General features: G+C 29.6%; 1 protein-coding gene across 3 annotated transcripts in view; it reads left to right on the forward strand.

Annotated features, from left to right (window-relative positions):
- Positions 1-19,399, forward strand: part of LOC130449878 (adenylate cyclase type 6) — a 70,971-nt gene that overhangs the window by 49,392 nt on the left and 2,180 nt on the right. For 2 of the 3 annotated variants that reach the window (XM_056787926.1, XM_056787925.1), the window contains exons 2-24: positions 4,897-5,002; positions 11,049-11,294; positions 12,200-12,397; positions 12,983-13,208; positions 13,307-13,398; positions 13,463-13,651; positions 13,834-13,983; positions 14,048-14,169; positions 14,553-14,645; positions 15,442-15,588; positions 16,294-16,452; positions 16,508-16,649; positions 16,777-16,874; positions 16,928-17,087; positions 17,147-17,244; positions 17,297-17,387; positions 17,456-17,572; positions 17,627-17,746; positions 17,819-17,985; positions 18,339-18,469; positions 18,677-18,786; positions 18,857-19,076; positions 19,130-19,386. In XM_056787926.1, the coding sequence (XP_056643904.1) occupies positions 4,901-5,002; positions 11,049-11,294; positions 12,200-12,397; positions 12,983-13,208; positions 13,307-13,398; positions 13,463-13,651; positions 13,834-13,983; positions 14,048-14,169; positions 14,553-14,645; positions 15,442-15,588; positions 16,294-16,452; positions 16,508-16,649; positions 16,777-16,874; positions 16,928-17,087; positions 17,147-17,244; positions 17,297-17,387; positions 17,456-17,572; positions 17,627-17,746; positions 17,819-17,985; positions 18,339-18,469; positions 18,677-18,786; positions 18,857-19,076; positions 19,130-19,386 (3,435 nt within the window). In that variant the 5' untranslated portion in view covers positions 4,897-4,900. Of the gene's footprint in view, positions 1-4,558; positions 4,629-4,896; positions 5,003-11,048; positions 11,295-12,199; positions 12,398-12,982; positions 13,209-13,306; positions 13,399-13,462; positions 13,652-13,833; positions 13,984-14,047; positions 14,170-14,552; positions 14,646-15,441; positions 15,589-16,293; positions 16,453-16,507; positions 16,650-16,776; positions 16,875-16,927; positions 17,088-17,146; positions 17,245-17,296; positions 17,388-17,455; positions 17,573-17,626; positions 17,747-17,818; positions 17,986-18,338; positions 18,470-18,676; positions 18,787-18,856; positions 19,077-19,129; positions 19,387-19,399 lie in introns of those variants that run through there. The other variant, XM_056787927.1, reaches the window with a different exon arrangement.

Genomic DNA, 19,399 nt, shown 5'->3' on the forward strand with positions numbered 1-19,399 from the left:
GATATTGCGAAGAAACAAGAAAAATGATAAGTAATTAACTGCTCGAATTCCTGACACATTTCTACGAAAAGTAACAAAGAGCTAAAAGTAATAATCCATTGAGAAAATAGCAGGCTATTATCTAAAGCGTAATAACAGATTCAAGTCACACACAGAAAAAAATATTTTTCCAAGATTGAGGATCGAAAGTTAGGAAGATTGAAAATCGAACTAATATTTAACATACGTTTTTATTTTCAAGAGTGTTAGTTAATTTACCCAACCAAGTCGTTTATTAAAAATGTACTTTTGAATTTTATTTAATTATGAAAAAGTATTTATTAAATAACGACCGTTCAACGTTGTCAGCACGTAATAGGTATAACAAACTCCGTAGAATGATTTAATTAACTACGTATTATTAACAAGAAGTTTTTGTGATGTCGTAAACTAGTTATTAAATTAACCTTCTAATTTGAGGTGAAAACTGGGATCTTTATATAATTTTGGTTTGGATTATGTTGCAAATTAATATCAGAATTCTGAACGGATTAACATACTTAAATTATGCAACAATTAAACTGTTTGGTTATTTTGAAATTAAAGTTTGGTTAGGTTAGGTGAATCATCATTGGATTTAAGTTGGATTCGAATTATATTTAAAATTTTGTACATATTCACATTCTATTTAGTTTAATAAGAATCCCAAAATAAATAATTTTTCTTTGTAGCCCCTTTGAAAAGTGATGATATATCCGACGTTTCCAGATAAACGTTTATTGTATTTATAACAAAACTTCTGCGAAACTTTGATAAGCTTCGTTATTCGCTATAAATCGAAGTATATAAATAACTTCCGTTTCGAAATTTTAAGGGAAATATCCGGGAATTTAGAGAGCGCGCATATTTTGAATACAATTTTCTATTCATTGATCTGTGACTGAGCTTCACGGAAAACGCCAAACAATTCTCATAGGTGTTATTGATGCGGAAAGTTTTGAGATTAATGTTATCAAAATCTACTGAAAATGTATGAAACCAATTATAATTGGCGGAAATCTACTTATAACTACCAAAATTAACGAACTGTTTGTGCAATCGATGATTTCTTTTTGTTTTCACACAATTTGAAGATTAAATCAATTTTTGACCGATCAAATTCAAAATGAACGCTTTTCTGACAAAAATGGATTTTTTTCTGCATCTTTAAACATCGGTTTAACTACCGAGTCTACGATAAAATTGCGATCTGAAATAAAATTGTCCGTGAAGAAGTCAATGCATTCGTGACTTGAAAGACGGTGACTGATAATGAAGATGACAAAAAGAAAACGGATTTTCCGTATAATTAAAGAAATCGACGCAATTGACTCGATAATCCCCTACAAAATACGAAACATTCAAACAATATTCCAAAAAACCAAATTAACATTTTTCTTTCTTATTGTTAAGCCGGCTTCTTTTCTGTTATAAATCAGTTCTTTAAAGTTTGAGAATTAGAATTTTAGTACGACGATTTCATTGACAGGGCGCGTTTCAGAATTATAAAGGATATAAATGAACTAGTAATAGCTTTTCAAATTTATAGTGATCAATTTAACTTCGAAAATTATCAACTTTGTATATTAATACCTACTTCATTTTCCGACAGAATCTCAAATATTTTTTTGTGACGATGGAAACTTCTACTGCATGAATTAAATATGATAAATGGTTGTTTTCCAAGAATGGCTTTTATAGCAATTCCTTTCCAAGGTAATTATTTATTAAAGGCGGATTATCATCCTTCTCGGGATGTATTGAAAATTTAAAGTTGTTTCTATACGAATATACAAGGTGGTAAAAATTACCCACTTTTTATTAACCTCAAATTAATCATTTTATTACACAGACGTATAATACCTTCGCTTTACTAGCAAAAAAAACTTATTAGAATAGAAAATTCTTCATATTTTATCTAATTGTGTTTAATTGTATGTGTAATTATCGAATGTTATGGGAATAAAGAAAATTTTTTTAACTGCACTTTTTAAAGACCGTTTTTCAATCATCTTTTTCAATGGCTTTAATAAAGAATGAAGGAGACGTCTAGTCGCTAAAGTGCTCTTTCAAAATCATTTCGCACCATTATTGATTAAAAAAAATGGAGTATAAAAAGTTTTATTATCAATAAAACACGTATCCAACGGTATACTTTGATGCTACCTTAAAAACCACTTCTCATTTTTAATTTCCTAACAAAAATCATTAAAAAAAAACAATTTTATTAGAAAAAAATATTGAGTAATGTCACGTTCGTAATTTGTACATATCGAGAGTTTAGTAAAAGTGATTCAGTTAAAAATAAGGGTGCTTTTAGGGGTGTTTGTTCTGAGTGAATAGCGATAGCATGTGGGTTTGATATACAAAAAATAAAAAAGTTATCCTGAATATTGTCTAAACTAGTTTTTATTTTTCACCGTCAATTCAACATTATTCAAAAACAATTTTTTCTATAAATCACCCTGTATTGGGCAAATGTTAGGATACGTTAAAAAGCATTAAAATATAGTTTAACTTATTATTGCCAAAGAAAAATAAATTTTTCCTTTTCTCCATTTGAATCATTGTAAAGTTGGTAATTTTTAAACGGATTAATATCATAATTTCAGGAATTGAATAACTAATGAATATTAATGGAAATTCGAGATGGAATTAACAAAAATTACCAGCACTTTGGTTAAATTATTAAAGTTATTCACGCGAAATAAACAATAAAATAAGATTAGATATTTTAAATGCTAAGAACTTGCATTTAAGTTACTTACAAATTCTATACTATTGTATACAAGAGCATATTTTAGTAAAAAGTAAAGAAGAAAATATTGTAACGGGGCCGGATTAAGATTTATAATGCCCGGGGCTAAAATAATGACGGGGCCCCATTAAGGAACTCGGAAACCCCGAAAAATTCACAAAATAATATCAATACGTTAGATTTGTGGTATCGACACATCAAAAAATACAGAGAGTGATTTCCAAATGATGGGGCACTCTCGGACCTGGGGCCCGGAGCTATAGCCAAGTCCCTAGCTTAATTCGGCCCTGTACTGAAATGATTATTACGAAAATGGGTAATTCTTAATAGAATTAATATAAAACATTTCGAATTATCCTGTACAAATATAATTCATATCGAAAAATATGAAATTCTATTACTAAAATATTCATGTTAGATCCAATATTCGTAATGAAATTGCAGCAAATGGAGTCTAGAATAAACCTCGACGAATTATTCGGATATTTTTGTAAGACTGTAGCCTTTGGGTAGTACGAACATTTCGCATGATTTAATTACCCGGTCAAAAACTTTCAGGAATCTACATTTAGAAAACCCTTCAGGCTATACCTAGGTCCCTTATGGCGACGGTTTGTCTTCTCATACAATCCCTTTTCAATTAAGGAAAGATCCAAGTAAGGATAGATTTAGGGTCGGGATTGCCCTTGTCAAAATTGGTCTGGTGAACGCTTCAGAAAATTTCGAATCAGGATTTGCGATTATTGGAAAAATAGTTTAAATATTATTATGGTATTTCGATAATTATTTCTCGAAATTTTCGATATAATTCAAATACGAGGTGAACAGAAACTTGATATAATAATTTCGTGACTGAGATATAACGATATAAATGGTTTGATAGTAAAACGACAGATGGTTTGGTAAAATAATGGTTATATTATGAAAGAACTCGAGATTTATTTTATATAATCTCCGAGGTAAGCTTTTTCTAACATAAAACTCCTATAAAACTTTGCTTTTCAGTCCCATTCATCTTGAGTAGGGAATTGTGTACATAAAACTCTATATTTGTCTTTTTATTTTAAAAATTTATGGTTACTATTCTCTTGTTTCTTTATCGATTTTATAATCATTTTCTTCTTCAATTCTCCAAGTATATACGATTTTTAACTCATTTGAGAAAAACGATTTTGTTCGAAATGAAACAACTTCATTTAGTTGTTTGAATATGTGAATTAGAAAATATTATTGTTGTGTTGAAATATTCTATTTCAAAATATATGATTATTAGCTTTTAGTCCATTCAGTTGGAATATACAATATTAACTATCCGTATTATGAAATACAAAGTAATGAAAATGGAATTTCCATTTTTATTTTCGATTCAATTTCCATTAAATTTACGTTATATTGAAAATAGAAAATGGGAAAAAATAATCGTCAAATGGAAATAATATGAGAATAGCCAACGGCAGCACTTACACAAATTTATTAATGGAATATAAATTATCGAATTGAATTTAATTTAATAGACATATTTAAAATTTGAAACACATGTAAATCATTTTATTATTGAATCATTAAAAACGAATATTTCACATTGTTCAGACTTTTGCATTTGTTTGGTAAATAGCCATCTCAGCAATTGAAAACGTTAAAACTAGTTAAATTGAATACTTTCAAATTACAAAGCCTCGTTGAAAGAAATAGAATTTCAAATGTTATACGTTAACAGAATGTGTTTATTTATGAATCAGACTTATTTTATTTATAGTGTTAAGACTTCGACTAAAACAACAGTGGCAGTTTTATAGTATTTTAAGTTAAACAGAAGATGCTGAAAATAGATTAAACAAATTAACAAAAATCGGTTTGATCTGTCTTCTAATAAACTCGAACAATTAAACTGCATTACTAAATATTACAAAAAAAAAACATTCCACATATTTTTTATTTTACTATATTAACGGTCTTTTTTATTAATTCCAAAATCTTGAAATCAAAATCAATTTTTCGATTGAAAATTCTTTTGGTTAGGTTATAGAATTTTTTTGTTCTATTTCATTCATTCTTAACGTATATCAATTTGTTTTTATCTTTTATCGATTTCATCTTAACAATAAAATTGTTTGTTCCAGAACCATGCAATCAACGCCGATGTTGAGGTCCTTTAGTTCAGATTCATCGCACAAAAGGGATTGGAAACAACGGTTAAGTTTAAGGGATAATCGCAGAAAGGATACTGTGAGTACCTATAAATGGTATTTTTATTTTACTTTGAAATAGTAAAACATAAACTTCATTCTCTAGTATCTTTTAGGTATCTACCTCGTTGTTTTTATTGTGGAAAATAATCGTTTCGTCTGGTTGTTTTCTCCTAATCTGCAATCGATCAAACTTTTATTTTCAAATTAACCAACCGCGATTATATACATCTAGAATCGTTAAAAATTTATTTGTTTATTTTTTGATATTGTTAATCTTTTGTGGAATATCGAGTATATTTATCCAATATTTTCCTATTCCAGCTCAATTTATATTAAATACGACTCCGATTGTTACTCAGTTCAACGATTTCGTAGATCGCGTTATTTTTATTAGGTCAAATCAAGATGTTCCGTATCCGTTTATTTCCGAGTCTGAATCGAATCCACGATCATTTTCTCATTCAATTCATAAAAATTATTCAAGTAAATATGTACTTGTCGTGAAATCTTGGATATCTGTTATTAGGTCGTTTTTGGTCCCATCGAAAATAGGTCTTAATTTAATTTAACTAGCTTATTATTTTGAATGATATTGTGGTCAATTGATACTAGAAATACATATTTCATTCTAATCCTATTAGGTTTACGTCGAATATCGCGAAACGTCTGTTATTTTCTTTGAATACGTATATATAAATCGATAAAATCTAATACACACTATCTAGATGTGGTCCAAAACCTCAACAAGCTATTCTGAGGAGCATTGAATTTACCGTGCATTGCCAATTAATGGATAATTCGCTCAATTTGAACGTAATTGACATAAACAGTCAACAGTCAACAACCGAAATTTACACATCGTGCAAAATTGTGATAAAACTTTATGTAACATTTTCATCGTTTCTAATTTTAAGAACAACGTTTAAGACTCGAGATTCTTCGTTTGAAAATAGTGAAACAAAACAATAATCATTATTCAGAGAATTGATGAAATAAAGAATGAAAAAACGCAACAAAGAAAGAGAATTTTTATAAAAAATAAAGTAGAGAAAGAAAGCACAGCATAAAGGGTAGAAATCATAACAAAAAATTGAACAGAATACATGAAAATATAGATATTTTGAATAATCTATGTTGTAATAATTAAATTGTTTACTAGAAATTCAACGGAATTATTTTAAATCTTATTTATTTACTGCTAAACAGTATTTAGTAAAAATCCACAATCGACTAATTGTTATGTAAATTAACTTTAAAATGTCGATTGAATCTGCGGGCTTAATTCGAAGTTGATTGAATAAATATAAAAGCCGAAATTTAAATAAACCATATAAACTCGTCGTTGACGATCCGATTATTTTTCATTGCGAAGCTAGAAATATCACAAAACTTCGTATTATCACAAAAGTATTTTTCGTGATGGCTGAATTTTGGAATGACTGAAAAATGAATACCTCAAATGGCTGTGAAGTTTGATTAATTTTAAAGTGAGAATCTTTTGAATATGAACTTCAGCTCAACTCATTTATTATACGGTAGTAAACAATATAATTGATAAAATTTTAATAAAGACGTCGAGATAATATATAACAACTACGTAAAATTGATTTAATTCGCTCCTACAAATATAATTATATTTATTGTTACGTAATAACCATCAATATAATAATATTTAGTGATAATTGAAATGTGTAGTACTTATAAATAGATAGTTACTCGTTAAATAATAAATTTACCTGATGGAATTTTATACAAAAATATTCTTTTGGTTTGCCATGAAACAATTGGAGTTATTTCAAACGTATCTAGTGATAATTACCTCAAATTATCATTCATCATTTTATAAAAATTTTGAAACAATGTGGAAATTTTCTAATTAACCTTTAGTTACACGACGAAAATCCTGTTACGCCCCAAAGTCGGTTCAGAGTAAATCCCTTTCAGTTTTCATTCAATTTAACAATTTCAACTGTTTCACGAGAAGTAGTCTTTTACCAAAAACATTCTATAAAATTGAAAATCTATAACATATACGAAAGAACGTTTATTTATAATGAATTAAACAATAATTAGGTAAATGCTACAAATAATTGTCAATACATAAACAAAAATCCAGTTACGATGATTATTAATGATGTTTATCAACTTAATATTTTAGGTATGTAGGGTGTATTCTATATTTAAAATTGTACCTGGTTTTAGGTATTACTTGCAGTTCGAAAACCTTTTTACTTTTAGGAAATATTGAAATAAATTATTTTACAAAACTGACAATTAAGAGATAAAACACTAAAAATTTAATGTCAACCAATGGGAAAATGAGTTATTGATTGACTACGAGTATATTAAATTTAATGTATCGATTTATCTTTGTTAACAAGCGATTCAAACGGTGGAACGAACGAAGCTAAAGGGCGACAGCAACTATGACATCGAGAAAGCGAAATCCTTTGTTGTCTATTGATAACATACAAGTTTTCGCGCGATAATGGCCGCGTCAATTCATAAATGATATCAATAAAATAGCAATTTCGATTCTGGTTGGATAATAGTTATATATATATATATATACGAGCCCCGTCCCATTTCAGTTGGCCCGATTGAAAAAAATTATTGCTTTTTCAGCTATTAAAAATCGGCAAATTGTTTCGTTTCGAGCACTTTATATTTTCTATACACATTTTAGATACTTTTATAGGAGTTGCAAGTCTTAACATATGTTATAATTACAAACCAAAACAAAAACAAAAACCAAATATAATCTCAGGAAAGCTTAAACAGCCGTAATTCTTTGAGGCATGGTGTTTATCAAATTCTGGCAGTATTCGGGAGTAAAATACTTTTCAGTACTACTCCTCTTGCAGATATCGAGTCCCACACCATCACAGAAGCCGGAAATTTTACTTTCCGCTTCAAACAATCTGGATGAAAAGCTACTTCGATCGTCACCCACGCAAACTTCAAAACGAGACTCATCACTCTAATGTATACAAGCTCCACTGTTCAAAATTCCAATTTTTATGCTCTTTGGCCCATTTAAGTCTATTTTTCTTTTGGATTTGACTCAATAATGGCTTTTCCTTGGCCTATGTATAGAAAATTTAAATTTAGAAATTTATGCATTAAACTAACGCCTTGTATGTCCGAAATCCTAATTTTTGAGCCTCTAAGTGACATGTGGATATTGGAAGCCGCCTACCCACTGCATTACTCCAAAGTACACTTAGTTGACCATAGTTGGCACGTCTGTTTTGTTGAATTATTTTTTTTACAACTTTCGCGATTTCTGTGTTCTTTTCTCCATTTTTTCCCATTCACCTTATTACTTTAAAAATCTATCTGTCACTAAATAAACCTAAATGTCTTTTTTTTGTTTCAAGTTTTTACCAAAATATCAAAGTAAAATAACAATATTAGGTCACTCGTTAACAAAGGAAAAAAACAAAAATAGCGAGATAAAGAAGCAAATTTCCACAAATACGTTGGTTTTAATATTTTACATGGCTTCAGTTTCCTTTTGGAAAGCTTTACTTTGAGTCTTATTTCAGTTCACCGCCCTTATATACGTTTTATGTTCGCAATTTACATATACATCGAACACTGACTCAACTGTGACGAAATTCGTTTCATATAATATGTACGAACGTATCTAAACAATAGAAATTTTTAAAATATTTAAATGGGACAAAAAAAATGTTGTGCTGGTACCTATCAATATAAATTCATTGTCGATAATGATTAATTTATTCGGGTAAGAGATTCTCCAACGATATTTTCATAGAAATTTCAAATAAATGCTGATATGTTGTTGCAGAGAGTCATAGATATTGAGAATCAATTAATTTTATCAAAAATTAAAGATCGATATATTTGCTAATCCGATATCTGACCAAACAACACGTAACAACGTTATCGCAGATTAATTTACTTGATTCCGTAAATAAATTCGACGAGAAAGTACGTTTGGAATGATTTTACAACATATTGTTAGGCTGATTAAAGTATATCCGAAAATTTCTTTCATTTTAGATATCGAGCTTTTCGTAATTTATCATTGTTTTAGAAATTACCGTCCTAAATATGCGAAGATTAAAATCTAAACAAGTAATTAATAGTCGATTAATTTTATATCAAATGGCGATGTGTAACAAAAAGTTTCTACAATATTACAAAGTTTTATTCGATTCTAATTATGAAATTATAAAAAAGTCGGCACGTTCCTATAAATACTTTAAATTATTTAGCCCGCTTACGATTTATTCTCGATGGATTATTTATACAATTGAATCATTTTAAGTAAAGTAAAAGATTAGAATAATCAGTAGACTTATATTTGACCAACCCGTGTTTTTAAACAAATTTGTTCAATATTTAATTGTAAATTAAGAAGTTCGCGGTAAATTCGATAAAGATAAATAATTAAATAACAATTGCGTCATTTCGATTGTCAAGGACCTTTTTGCATAGACAAATTTAAATATATGGCATGCTGTATTAATCAATACCGAAACCTCTTTAAACACCTACGCAAGCGTAGCATCTCAAGAAACCCAAATTCAAAATTGTATATAACGTTGCAAAGGTAATATAAAAAAAAAGATGTTCAATTTGTGCAAAATGGTAGTGAACTGAAGCAACCTTTAGAAATAATTTCAATAAGGTTGTCGTCGATATATAAAAGACTGGCTGGCACCTGATTAATATTCTCAAATATTATGTTTACATGCAATCGAGTACAAGTTTAATGGTAATCGAATACGGAAAATATCTAATAAACTTGTTACAGGACGCGGAATGTTTGTAGCGTTATACATTAGAAAAACAGGAAAGAATTGCATTATTTATTTATTATCAAATCTTTTCGAGATCGAAGGATCTTTAGGACAAAAAATATTCGCAAAGGATTATTATTTCCACTCCTAAATAATTATGTGATTCAATGGCTCTCGATGAATTCAACTCGACGGAACACAAATAAACTTCTTTAGAGTATATAATTAATGAAATATAAGAAATATAAGACGATAACAAATGATATTAAGAAGCTTTCAGATATGAAAAATTTGATGGATGAATAGTATTTTCTTCTAACGAAAATTTCACACAATAAATTTTTTTTTTTTTTTGACTTTTAATTATTTCTTAATTTTTGGTCTATTTTATACGTATTCCGACAGTATTTTGTAATAAATAAATGTATTAAGGACCTGTTTGTAACTCCATGGATCAATTACTATTTACTAATAAAAAAACATCACAATAATTGCTACGGATATTACCTTTTTCTTCTAAATAAATTACGAACCAATTAGGTTTACGAGATCAAGTATCTGTTTGTTTTATTTAGTTGAGAGAAAACTATTTTTAGTATGTGTATATTGTATACGGCTATTACTAGATTAAGAATTAATTGGATTCATGTAATGAATATCTGTTTTTGTTATTTTGTTTAGTCGAAATGAAAATATGAACGAGATTTTAAGGTCAATGCTAAATTAACAGATAAATAGTAGAAAAATAGAAAATAAATAAAAATATCGAAAACAAATCTGATTCTAATATCAAATTTTATTTAATAAAGTTCATTCTGTCTATTAATCTATTAATGACTTGTTAGTATGAGATTACAAATGAATCTTGAATGGAATAATAATTCTATCATCAATAAATGGTTTGAATCGTTGAAAACTTTCGAAAATAAACAACAAAAAAATAGTTTTGTACGTAATTAGTTGTAAATGCCATTAATTAACAACACCTGGTATGTATTTAACTCTTCTGCTCGATACGATATATAAAAAATAATATCAATAAGTCAATCAAACCATTAATAATATTTGAGCTGAGCACAATATTTTACTAAAACTTTTTATTGCGAATCAATTCAAAGTTTCTTAAGTATGTTCCGTCATATAGGTCTAATTTTTTTTTTATTTTCAAAATCGTATACAAAGATGTAAGTGATTGTATTTACGACAATCGATATATGTTACATATAAGTTGAAGCACTTCAAAAGTAAGGACGTCCCCTTGGTGGTATATGAGCTATTCTTCATTGAGATTTGATTTGTTTTTTGTCTCAGGAATCGGCGTCGAATCGAAAAGGATGTACAAGAAAATGGACGAGTTTAAAAAGTAATCCGAAATTGAACGTTGACGTTGGAGATGGCGGGGGTACGAGTGGATCGGTTTCAACTCCATCATCGACTGCAAACACAAGTCCCCTATTACCATCTTCCTGTACAGAATCAACAAGGAAAAGTAATTGGCAAGTTATCGAACATTTCGGATCGAAAGATAAGGGCAGTATGTCGTCTAGTCTGATTGCCGTAAGTCTCAAAACGCATTATTTATATGAAACAAATACTTTATTAAAAGTGTGTTCAGTTTAGTCGTAAATGTTGCGCTGAAATTCTAAATTAACCCCTCATTTGCTATATTATATAGAATAAGAAAAAGTTTGATCCATACCGTTTTCCGATCGGCGTGAAACCGCGCCCGAGAATTTCGTAGCGGCAACCTAGACGGATTCAAAGGGGTGTGGATTTTCATATTAAATGAACGTATTCATCTGTTTCGGAAACAGTATTCACCCTAAGAGTCGATTGCGGCCGGATCAGCTCAACCTTAATAAATTGAATATAACCGCTTGAACCTTTCCCGAATTATTATCTCGAATTAGACATTTCGGATCCTTTCCATCATTTTATCTGCTTCATTTTGTGTTGAATTGTATAAGCAAAAAAAATATATCTGTTCAGAATATAATAAAAGATAAAAAAATGTTTCGAAACTTTTTTTGACACGTCATAAATCAAATGAATTGTGCGCCTGGAAAATATAAACCCCACAAAAATTATCGCATCACTGGTATTTTAGGCTGCTCGTAATATCCGAATAAGCTTACAAACAGAGTGTCAACTAGAAGTCCACGTCTTACCAGAGAATATCGAGTAGCAAGACGAATGAAAGCTGTAATAAACAAAATACGAATTAAAAAAGTTTTTTTCACTTGAAATCGAAATGCAAATACAAAAATTCATAATAAATTTATTTCGTTCCAATAAAACAAGTTGGAAATGTTTTGTTTCATATCACCAAAGCTAATATGAGAATTGAATGTTGATTCATATTTTATTAACTATAATATTCAAAAATTGTTCAGGCAGTCTCGTTCTTTTGATTGGATTTGTTTTTAAAATATGCCGTTTTTAAAAACAAATCAAATTTCCAGGTTGGAACGGTACCAAGATCACCTCTTAATAAAGAAAATGATTCCGTACCGAATTCTAGCCCCGATTTAGATGGCCAAGAAGTTGAAGCGGAACTTTTGGTGACACACAATCAAACGCGACAATCGAATGACGTTTTTTCCAAATTACGAAGACTTATTAAAAAAGTGTGTAGTACTCATCAATTCAAAAATGAACAGGTACGGATGCAATTTTTCTTTTCCCATTTTCCACGGTATACTCGAAAAGGTTTTTCGATTGAAGTGAAAAGTCCGTGTAGTGTTTCTGCAAACTCAATTTAAAAGATCGTGTCTCGTGAATGATAAAATTGTTTGTTGCTTTTTATTTTCTAAGATCTGAGAGTGGCAGTAAGGGCTTTTGGGCGTTTTTAATGGGTTTTCCAGATGGGTACGCATCTACCGAATAAATTGTCAGTCATCGGTTAGATAATGCATTATTACCAACAAAGAATGGTTTTTTTATTTAAATTTAAGGGTTGAATTTTTTTTCTTAGACTATATTTAATTGGCGTACTTAATACTCGTTAAGTTACCAGCAACGACCCCAATTTAGGGACGCGTTTCTTTTTATTTTTCGTCACGGGGTAGTTTTATGTAATACAGGTTCAACCAAAAAAGAAAACTGCTTTTGTTTTTTATTTGTTATATTCTCGTGATTAATAAGATTGTAAATGAGAGTTGCTATATATTAAAAATGCAGTGGAATTTATCATTTTCATATGTAATTGTTGAATAAATGTTCAACGTTATTTATTGCACTTGCAGGTTGAAATGCTCTACCAAAGATATTTTTTAAAGATGAACCAGAGCAATATGACTAATTTGATAACTCTTCTTTTAACTTTATGCGTTTTACTCTTCATGATCTCTCTAACGGACTTCGCGATGCCCCGTCAATTAGATACGCATACGACAGGACCGGATTTAGTACCTTACGATAAACTACTTGTGCTTATGTGCACTTCGGCGTGCTGTGTAGCTATTTACGGGGGTATGTAATATCCAAAAATGACGATAATTATAATTATACTCGATTTTAAAATCGATTCTTCATTTCAATTTTTTTTGTCAATACATTTATAATTTCAGTTTTGCTTAACGTAGTATCAAGACCGGCGATGAACGAAGTCTACTTGATAATAATTTCTTATTTTATACTCGTTACTTTTCTCACGTTAGAGGTAAGTTTATAATTATCAACGTTTCGTAATATATCGATTTGTATTATTTTTTATTTTATTTCAGATATTGATATCTTTTTACTTTGACGATAAACGACCACTTTTGGGATCTTCTTTCGCGCTTTCATGTACGTATTTAACGTACGCTTTGATGCCAAACAGACTCAAAGACGCCCTTTTGTCCGGAGTAATTTTAGCGATCACCGAAATTATTTTATTGATATATGTAGGGAAGGTGATCGGTCCAACAGAAGTAAGCGCTCTAATACAATTAACAATTTCATGATTTAATTTCTCTAGATAGACAATAATAGGGTCTGTTTTCAAGGGTTGGTGAATGTTTTTAATGTTTATTCGGTAAAGAAACTGTGGGTGTTCTATTCTTTTCATTACAATTAAAACTATTTCCAAACATTTATATATTTTTGTATGTAGATTATCAGCTGTTTGATAATATTTTTATGCGCCAACGTCGCCGGTATTTGTACTCATTATCCCAGGGAAGTAGCCCAGAGAAAAGCATTTTTAGAAACGAGACAGTGTATCGAAGCGAGACTTAAAATCCAAAGGGAAAATCAACAACAAGTGAGATACCATTTCTTATAATTAACTGCAGCAAAAACTATTTTAAAAACTCTTTTTTTTTAAGGAGAGATTGTTATTATCAGTATTACCTCGTCACGTGGCTATGGAAATGAAAGCCGATATTGCAGGGCAACCCAAACAGGAGCAATTTCATAAAATTTATATACAAAAACACGAAAATGTAAGGTGGGTACTTTATTTCAATCGGCATTGAATTTTACTTTTTCGTATATTTTCCCCACTCGATCCTACCTGTCATTATATACTCAGTATTTGTCCCGCTCGCACCTATCCGTTATTGAATACAAAGTATTTGTCCCACTCGCTCCTACCTGTTATTATATACTCAGAATATTTCAACTTGACACTTTTTTTTTCTCTTTATCGTGAAATTGAAGTTTCTCTCGTCTTACTTGTATTATTAAAATTCTTGTCTCAATGTTTTTGAACAATAAAATGATTTCCGAGATCTTCGTATCTCCATCAAACACCATATTCTTTCACTGAATCTAATTATATAACAAAGAGGTTTTTTTCACTCTTTTCTTTTTATATTTCGTCCGTTGCAGCATTTTATTCGCAGACATATGCGGGTTTACAACTCTTTCTGATCAATGTACTGCAGAGGAGCTGGTTCGAATTTTAAACGAATTATTCGCACGGTAAGTTTCAACTTTCAACTTTAATTAAGAATAAAAATAGACAAAAAAACTTTCGATTTATAAAAATTAACATCCGTATCGTGAAAAAAATCAAATTGATGGCGGCACAGGTTGAATAAATGGCGAAGGCGCCGCGGAAGCGGAAAATTTTAATAAATGGTGCGCGCGCCCGTCTTAATACACGATGCATGTGTATAAACAACCCTCAAATGTCTTTGCGATAAAATAATACAAAATTTTGATTAAATCACTTTTTTTTACTATATATATCGGCTTAAATGTGAGATAGATTGAGCACAAATTACGTTTGGAGAAAATTAAACGGAACTTTTCGCCTCATCTTCCCCTAAATGACATATCAAATAAAGAGGATATCCGGCGGAAGGATATTCCGGATGTGGAAGAGGTCGAAGCTACTGTAATCGTCAATAATCCTATCGTTCAAAAGAACTCTTACAAATTTTCACGAAAAAGGAGATTAAGTGTATCATGTTGTAGTTCTTGTCGAATCTGAGAGTGATGAGGCGACGGTTGTTTTGTAATATAATTCATAAATCCCTTTTTATACAATTTCATGACCCAAATGACGATTATTATTTTTTTTATAAAAATTTAGCGTTCGATTCGAGGGATTTAAAAAAAAAAGATACAATCAAACAGGGACTGACTGTATAAAAAAATATTTACTTCCGGTGTTGCCAAACGTAGAAATTACCACGAGTCCAGAAACATGTTTCTTTTCTTCAAAAATAATTTTGATATAATAATTTTAATCTTAACCAAATTAATGATTTAGATTTGATCGTTTGGCGGCAGAACATCATTGTTTAAGAATTAAACTTCTGGGAGATTGTTATTATTGTGTTTCCGGCCTTCCGGAAGCTCGACCCGATCACGCTCACTGTACAGTAGAAATGGGATTGGATATGATAGATGCTATAGCGTAAGTAGTTTATAAAAAAGTTCACCAATTAAGTACAGGAAGCGAGTGTTCAATTTATCCCTTTATTCAGAAGTCCTACAATATGATTATGTTTTATTTACATTGCTATTATTATCAAATATTTTTAACTTTGAATATAAAAATACATATAAATCTATAAATCGATACATGTAAACAAAAGTTAATGTATATTGAGTTGCCTACTTTCTAAAGTTAATGTATATTAAGTTGCCCACCTTCTAAAGTTAATGTATATTAAGTTGCCTACTTTCTAAAGTTAATGTATATTAAGTTGCCTACCTTCTAAAGTTAATGTAAATTAAGTTGCCTACTAAAACATCTTATAAATATGAAGATTGAATTATTTATGAATATTTATTTGTTTTTTTTACCAATTTCAAATAATTAAAAATTTATTTTATATCAAATGTATATATTTATCAACTTCATTTTTATGAATTGTTTCAAGTATTAATCATTAAGTAAAATGTGTATCATGATATTAATAATAAATTTTTTTTCAACTACTTTTAAATATTTACTATACAGCGTGTCCCATTGAAATTATTTAATAGTTATCGTTATTTATAAACTAAAAGGTACTTATTATCAATTTGACTACAAAATTAATTTACTTTTTATTTATTTCATATAAGGGAATTATAATTATTATAAACTTTGACCATTTCGATTTATTTATTACAGATTAGTAAGGGGTGTTATGAATGTTAACGTGAACATGAGAGTGGGTATTCATACTGGTCGGGTTCATTGTGGAGTTCTTGGTTTGCGAAAATGGCAATTCGATGTTTGGTCGAATGATGTTACTTTAGCTAATTACATGGAAAGCGGAGGAATTCCTGGGTAAATACATATAAATATAGTTTATTGATGAAATTTGTGCTTGTATGTTTTTTAGGAGAGTTCACATCACTAAAGAAACGTTAAAATGCCTCGGTAACGATTATATAGTTGAAGCAGGACATGGAGGTGATCGAAATTCGTATTTAAAAGATCACAATATTGATACGTATCTCATAGTAGCACCACCATACAGAGGTGTAAGTTTATTTATATTATATATATATATATATATATATATATATATATATATATATATATATATATATATATACTGGATGAATGTGTAAGTTTTTTTAATGAAATATATTTATTTTTTCGTTCCAGGATTCTTCCGTTCCTTATCAAAATCATCCGATGAACGGAAATATTGCTAAAGAAATGAGAATTATGGGACACGGTTCTCAACATGGTCACCCTTCAAAGTGAGTTATATTGTTAGTTTAGATAGAAAGTGTGTAAGTGATAATTTTTATAGACTTGGTTTTGGTGAATCAGTGGAAAGGGAGAAAAATCCCGAAGATGAAGTAAATGAGTATTTAATGAAAGCCATCGATGCAAGAAGTATCGATAGGTTGAGAACTGAACATTGTCGTACTTTACTACTCAACTTTAGAGATCCGATAAAAGAATCTAAGGTATTTATGTATATTTTATTTTACGATATTCAATTTTTATATTCTAATTTTTATTTCAGTATGTACTTGAAAAGGATCGAATGCTTACTATGTATTTTTTTTGTTCGACATTTTGTTTTATAACTATTTTAATAGTTCAGTTAGTAGTATTTCAAAGGTGAGTTATTTTTTACATTAAATATCTGATGCCTTAGTGTATATATTTTCAGAAATGATACCGCATTGCTGTGTTCAATTCCAGTATTATTTTTCTTAGTGTGCATACCCCTGTTGGTATACATAGATAACATAAAACAACGGGTAAGTCGTTATTTTTTTTATAATGTTTTTATTATATTCATAATTATTTTTATATATTTATTTTTTAGAAAAGATTTTCAACGTTATTTCTTATTTCGAAAACTATACACAAAAACAGGAATGTCGCTCAAGTTTTCTGTTTCGTAATGGCTGTTTGTATATACGGTTTAGTTTTATTTCAAATGGTATGTAATCGTCTTTCATTTATCGATATTAGTTATTTCATTATCTATTTCCAGTTTTCATTATCGTTTGAAATACAATGTCTGAATTCTACCTTTGGTGGATCAAACTGTACCAATTATTCGCTCAATTATTCTAATGAGAACAAAGGCTGCAAACAATATTATTTAATAGATGTGAGTATGAACGGTATAATATAGAGTATGCAGAACAAAAGTTGATTTTCATTTTTTTTTTTAATTTCTTAGTATTTATTGCTACTCGTAATGGTGTCGATGATTGCTTGTGCCGTCTACCAAATTTTAATTTCATTATTAAAGACAATCGTTTTGTTGGGGGGAATGGCTGGATTTCTTGTCGCCTATATACTCTACAATAAATCTTTGGAATCAATTATGTGCATCTACAAAAACAAGTAAGTAAATTATTTTGTAATTACGCATTCGAATTATATGTAATTGATTTAGCAAGTAATTGAATTATTTCCAACCTCAAAAAATATACAGGACGTCTAATGAATTGAGAGTTTACTAAGAAATACTACGTAGTTACTTGTGCTAGATATACTTTTATTGTACCATATACTTGAAACGCTTTTTTATTAAAAAAAAGCAATAAAATAAAAGATCTTGAAAATTAACATGTGGTACAGGGTTTGCCAACAAGTATCTTTTATAAAATTAAGAAATACAGAATATTTTTCAAATTAATTTTTTTCTTCTTTTTCATATTATAATATCTAAACTATGTACTTGATTATTATTTCAGCGAGAATACATTTACTCATCATTATATGAACGTTATAGTTTTGGGAGGGTTTGTTCTAGCTCTAATTATACATGGGCAACAAACCGAAGCTACATACAGATTAGATTTTGTATGGAAATTGCAAGCTACAGGTAATTACCATAATTTTATCATCAATATTTACAAAATGTACCATTTTGACTGCACATTTTTTTCTCTATCTAAAGTTTCGATAACGATATTATCTTCTTCAGAGACGTTTCAGTAAATTGTATTCACTATTTAAATTAGTAGAACTCGGTGGATAGATAATAATACCTAATTGAAATGTATAAATATTTCGAAACGATTTATTTCAGAGGAAAAGGAAGACATGGAACACTTGGAAGCATACAACAGAAAGCTTTTGGCCAATATTTTACCCGTACACGTGGCCGAACATTTTTTGAACAGCGACAAAAATAACGACGTGAGTATAAGATAAATCCAAATATTGTTTGTTAAAAATTTATCGAAATTGTTGTATTTAATAATAATAGGAACTCTACCACGAACAATGCGATTTTGTTTGCATTATGTTTGCTTCGATACCGAATTTTTCCGAATTCTACGTAGAATTAGAAGGTAACAACGAAGGAGTCGAATGTCTACGATTACTCAATGAAATAATAGCGGACTTTGATGAATTATTATCAGAAGAATCGTTTAAATACATCGAAAAAATCAAATCGACTGGAGCCACATATATGGCAGCCTCAGGTAAACAAAAATTGATTCCAATGATCGATTCCGTAAAATTTTTCTCCTTTTAGGTTTAACTCAAAATACGTGCGATATGTTGGAATTTAAACACGTAACGGCAATGGCCGATTATGCTCTTCGATTAAAGGAATTACTTGAAGAGGTCAATGAGCATTCTTTCAATCACTTCAGGATTAGAATCGGCATCAACGTCGGACCGGTAGTTGCCGGAGTGATTGGAGCTCGTAAACCGCAATACGATATTTGGGGTAACGCCGTCAACGTAGCCAGCAGAATGGATAGTACTGGAATTCAAGATAAAATTCAAGTAAGCGCAAAAA

This window comes from Diorhabda sublineata, chromosome 10 (assembly GCF_026230105.1).
Source record: "Diorhabda sublineata isolate icDioSubl1.1 chromosome 10, icDioSubl1.1, whole genome shotgun sequence".
NCBI lineage: Eukaryota > Metazoa > Arthropoda > Insecta > Coleoptera > Chrysomelidae > Diorhabda > Diorhabda sublineata.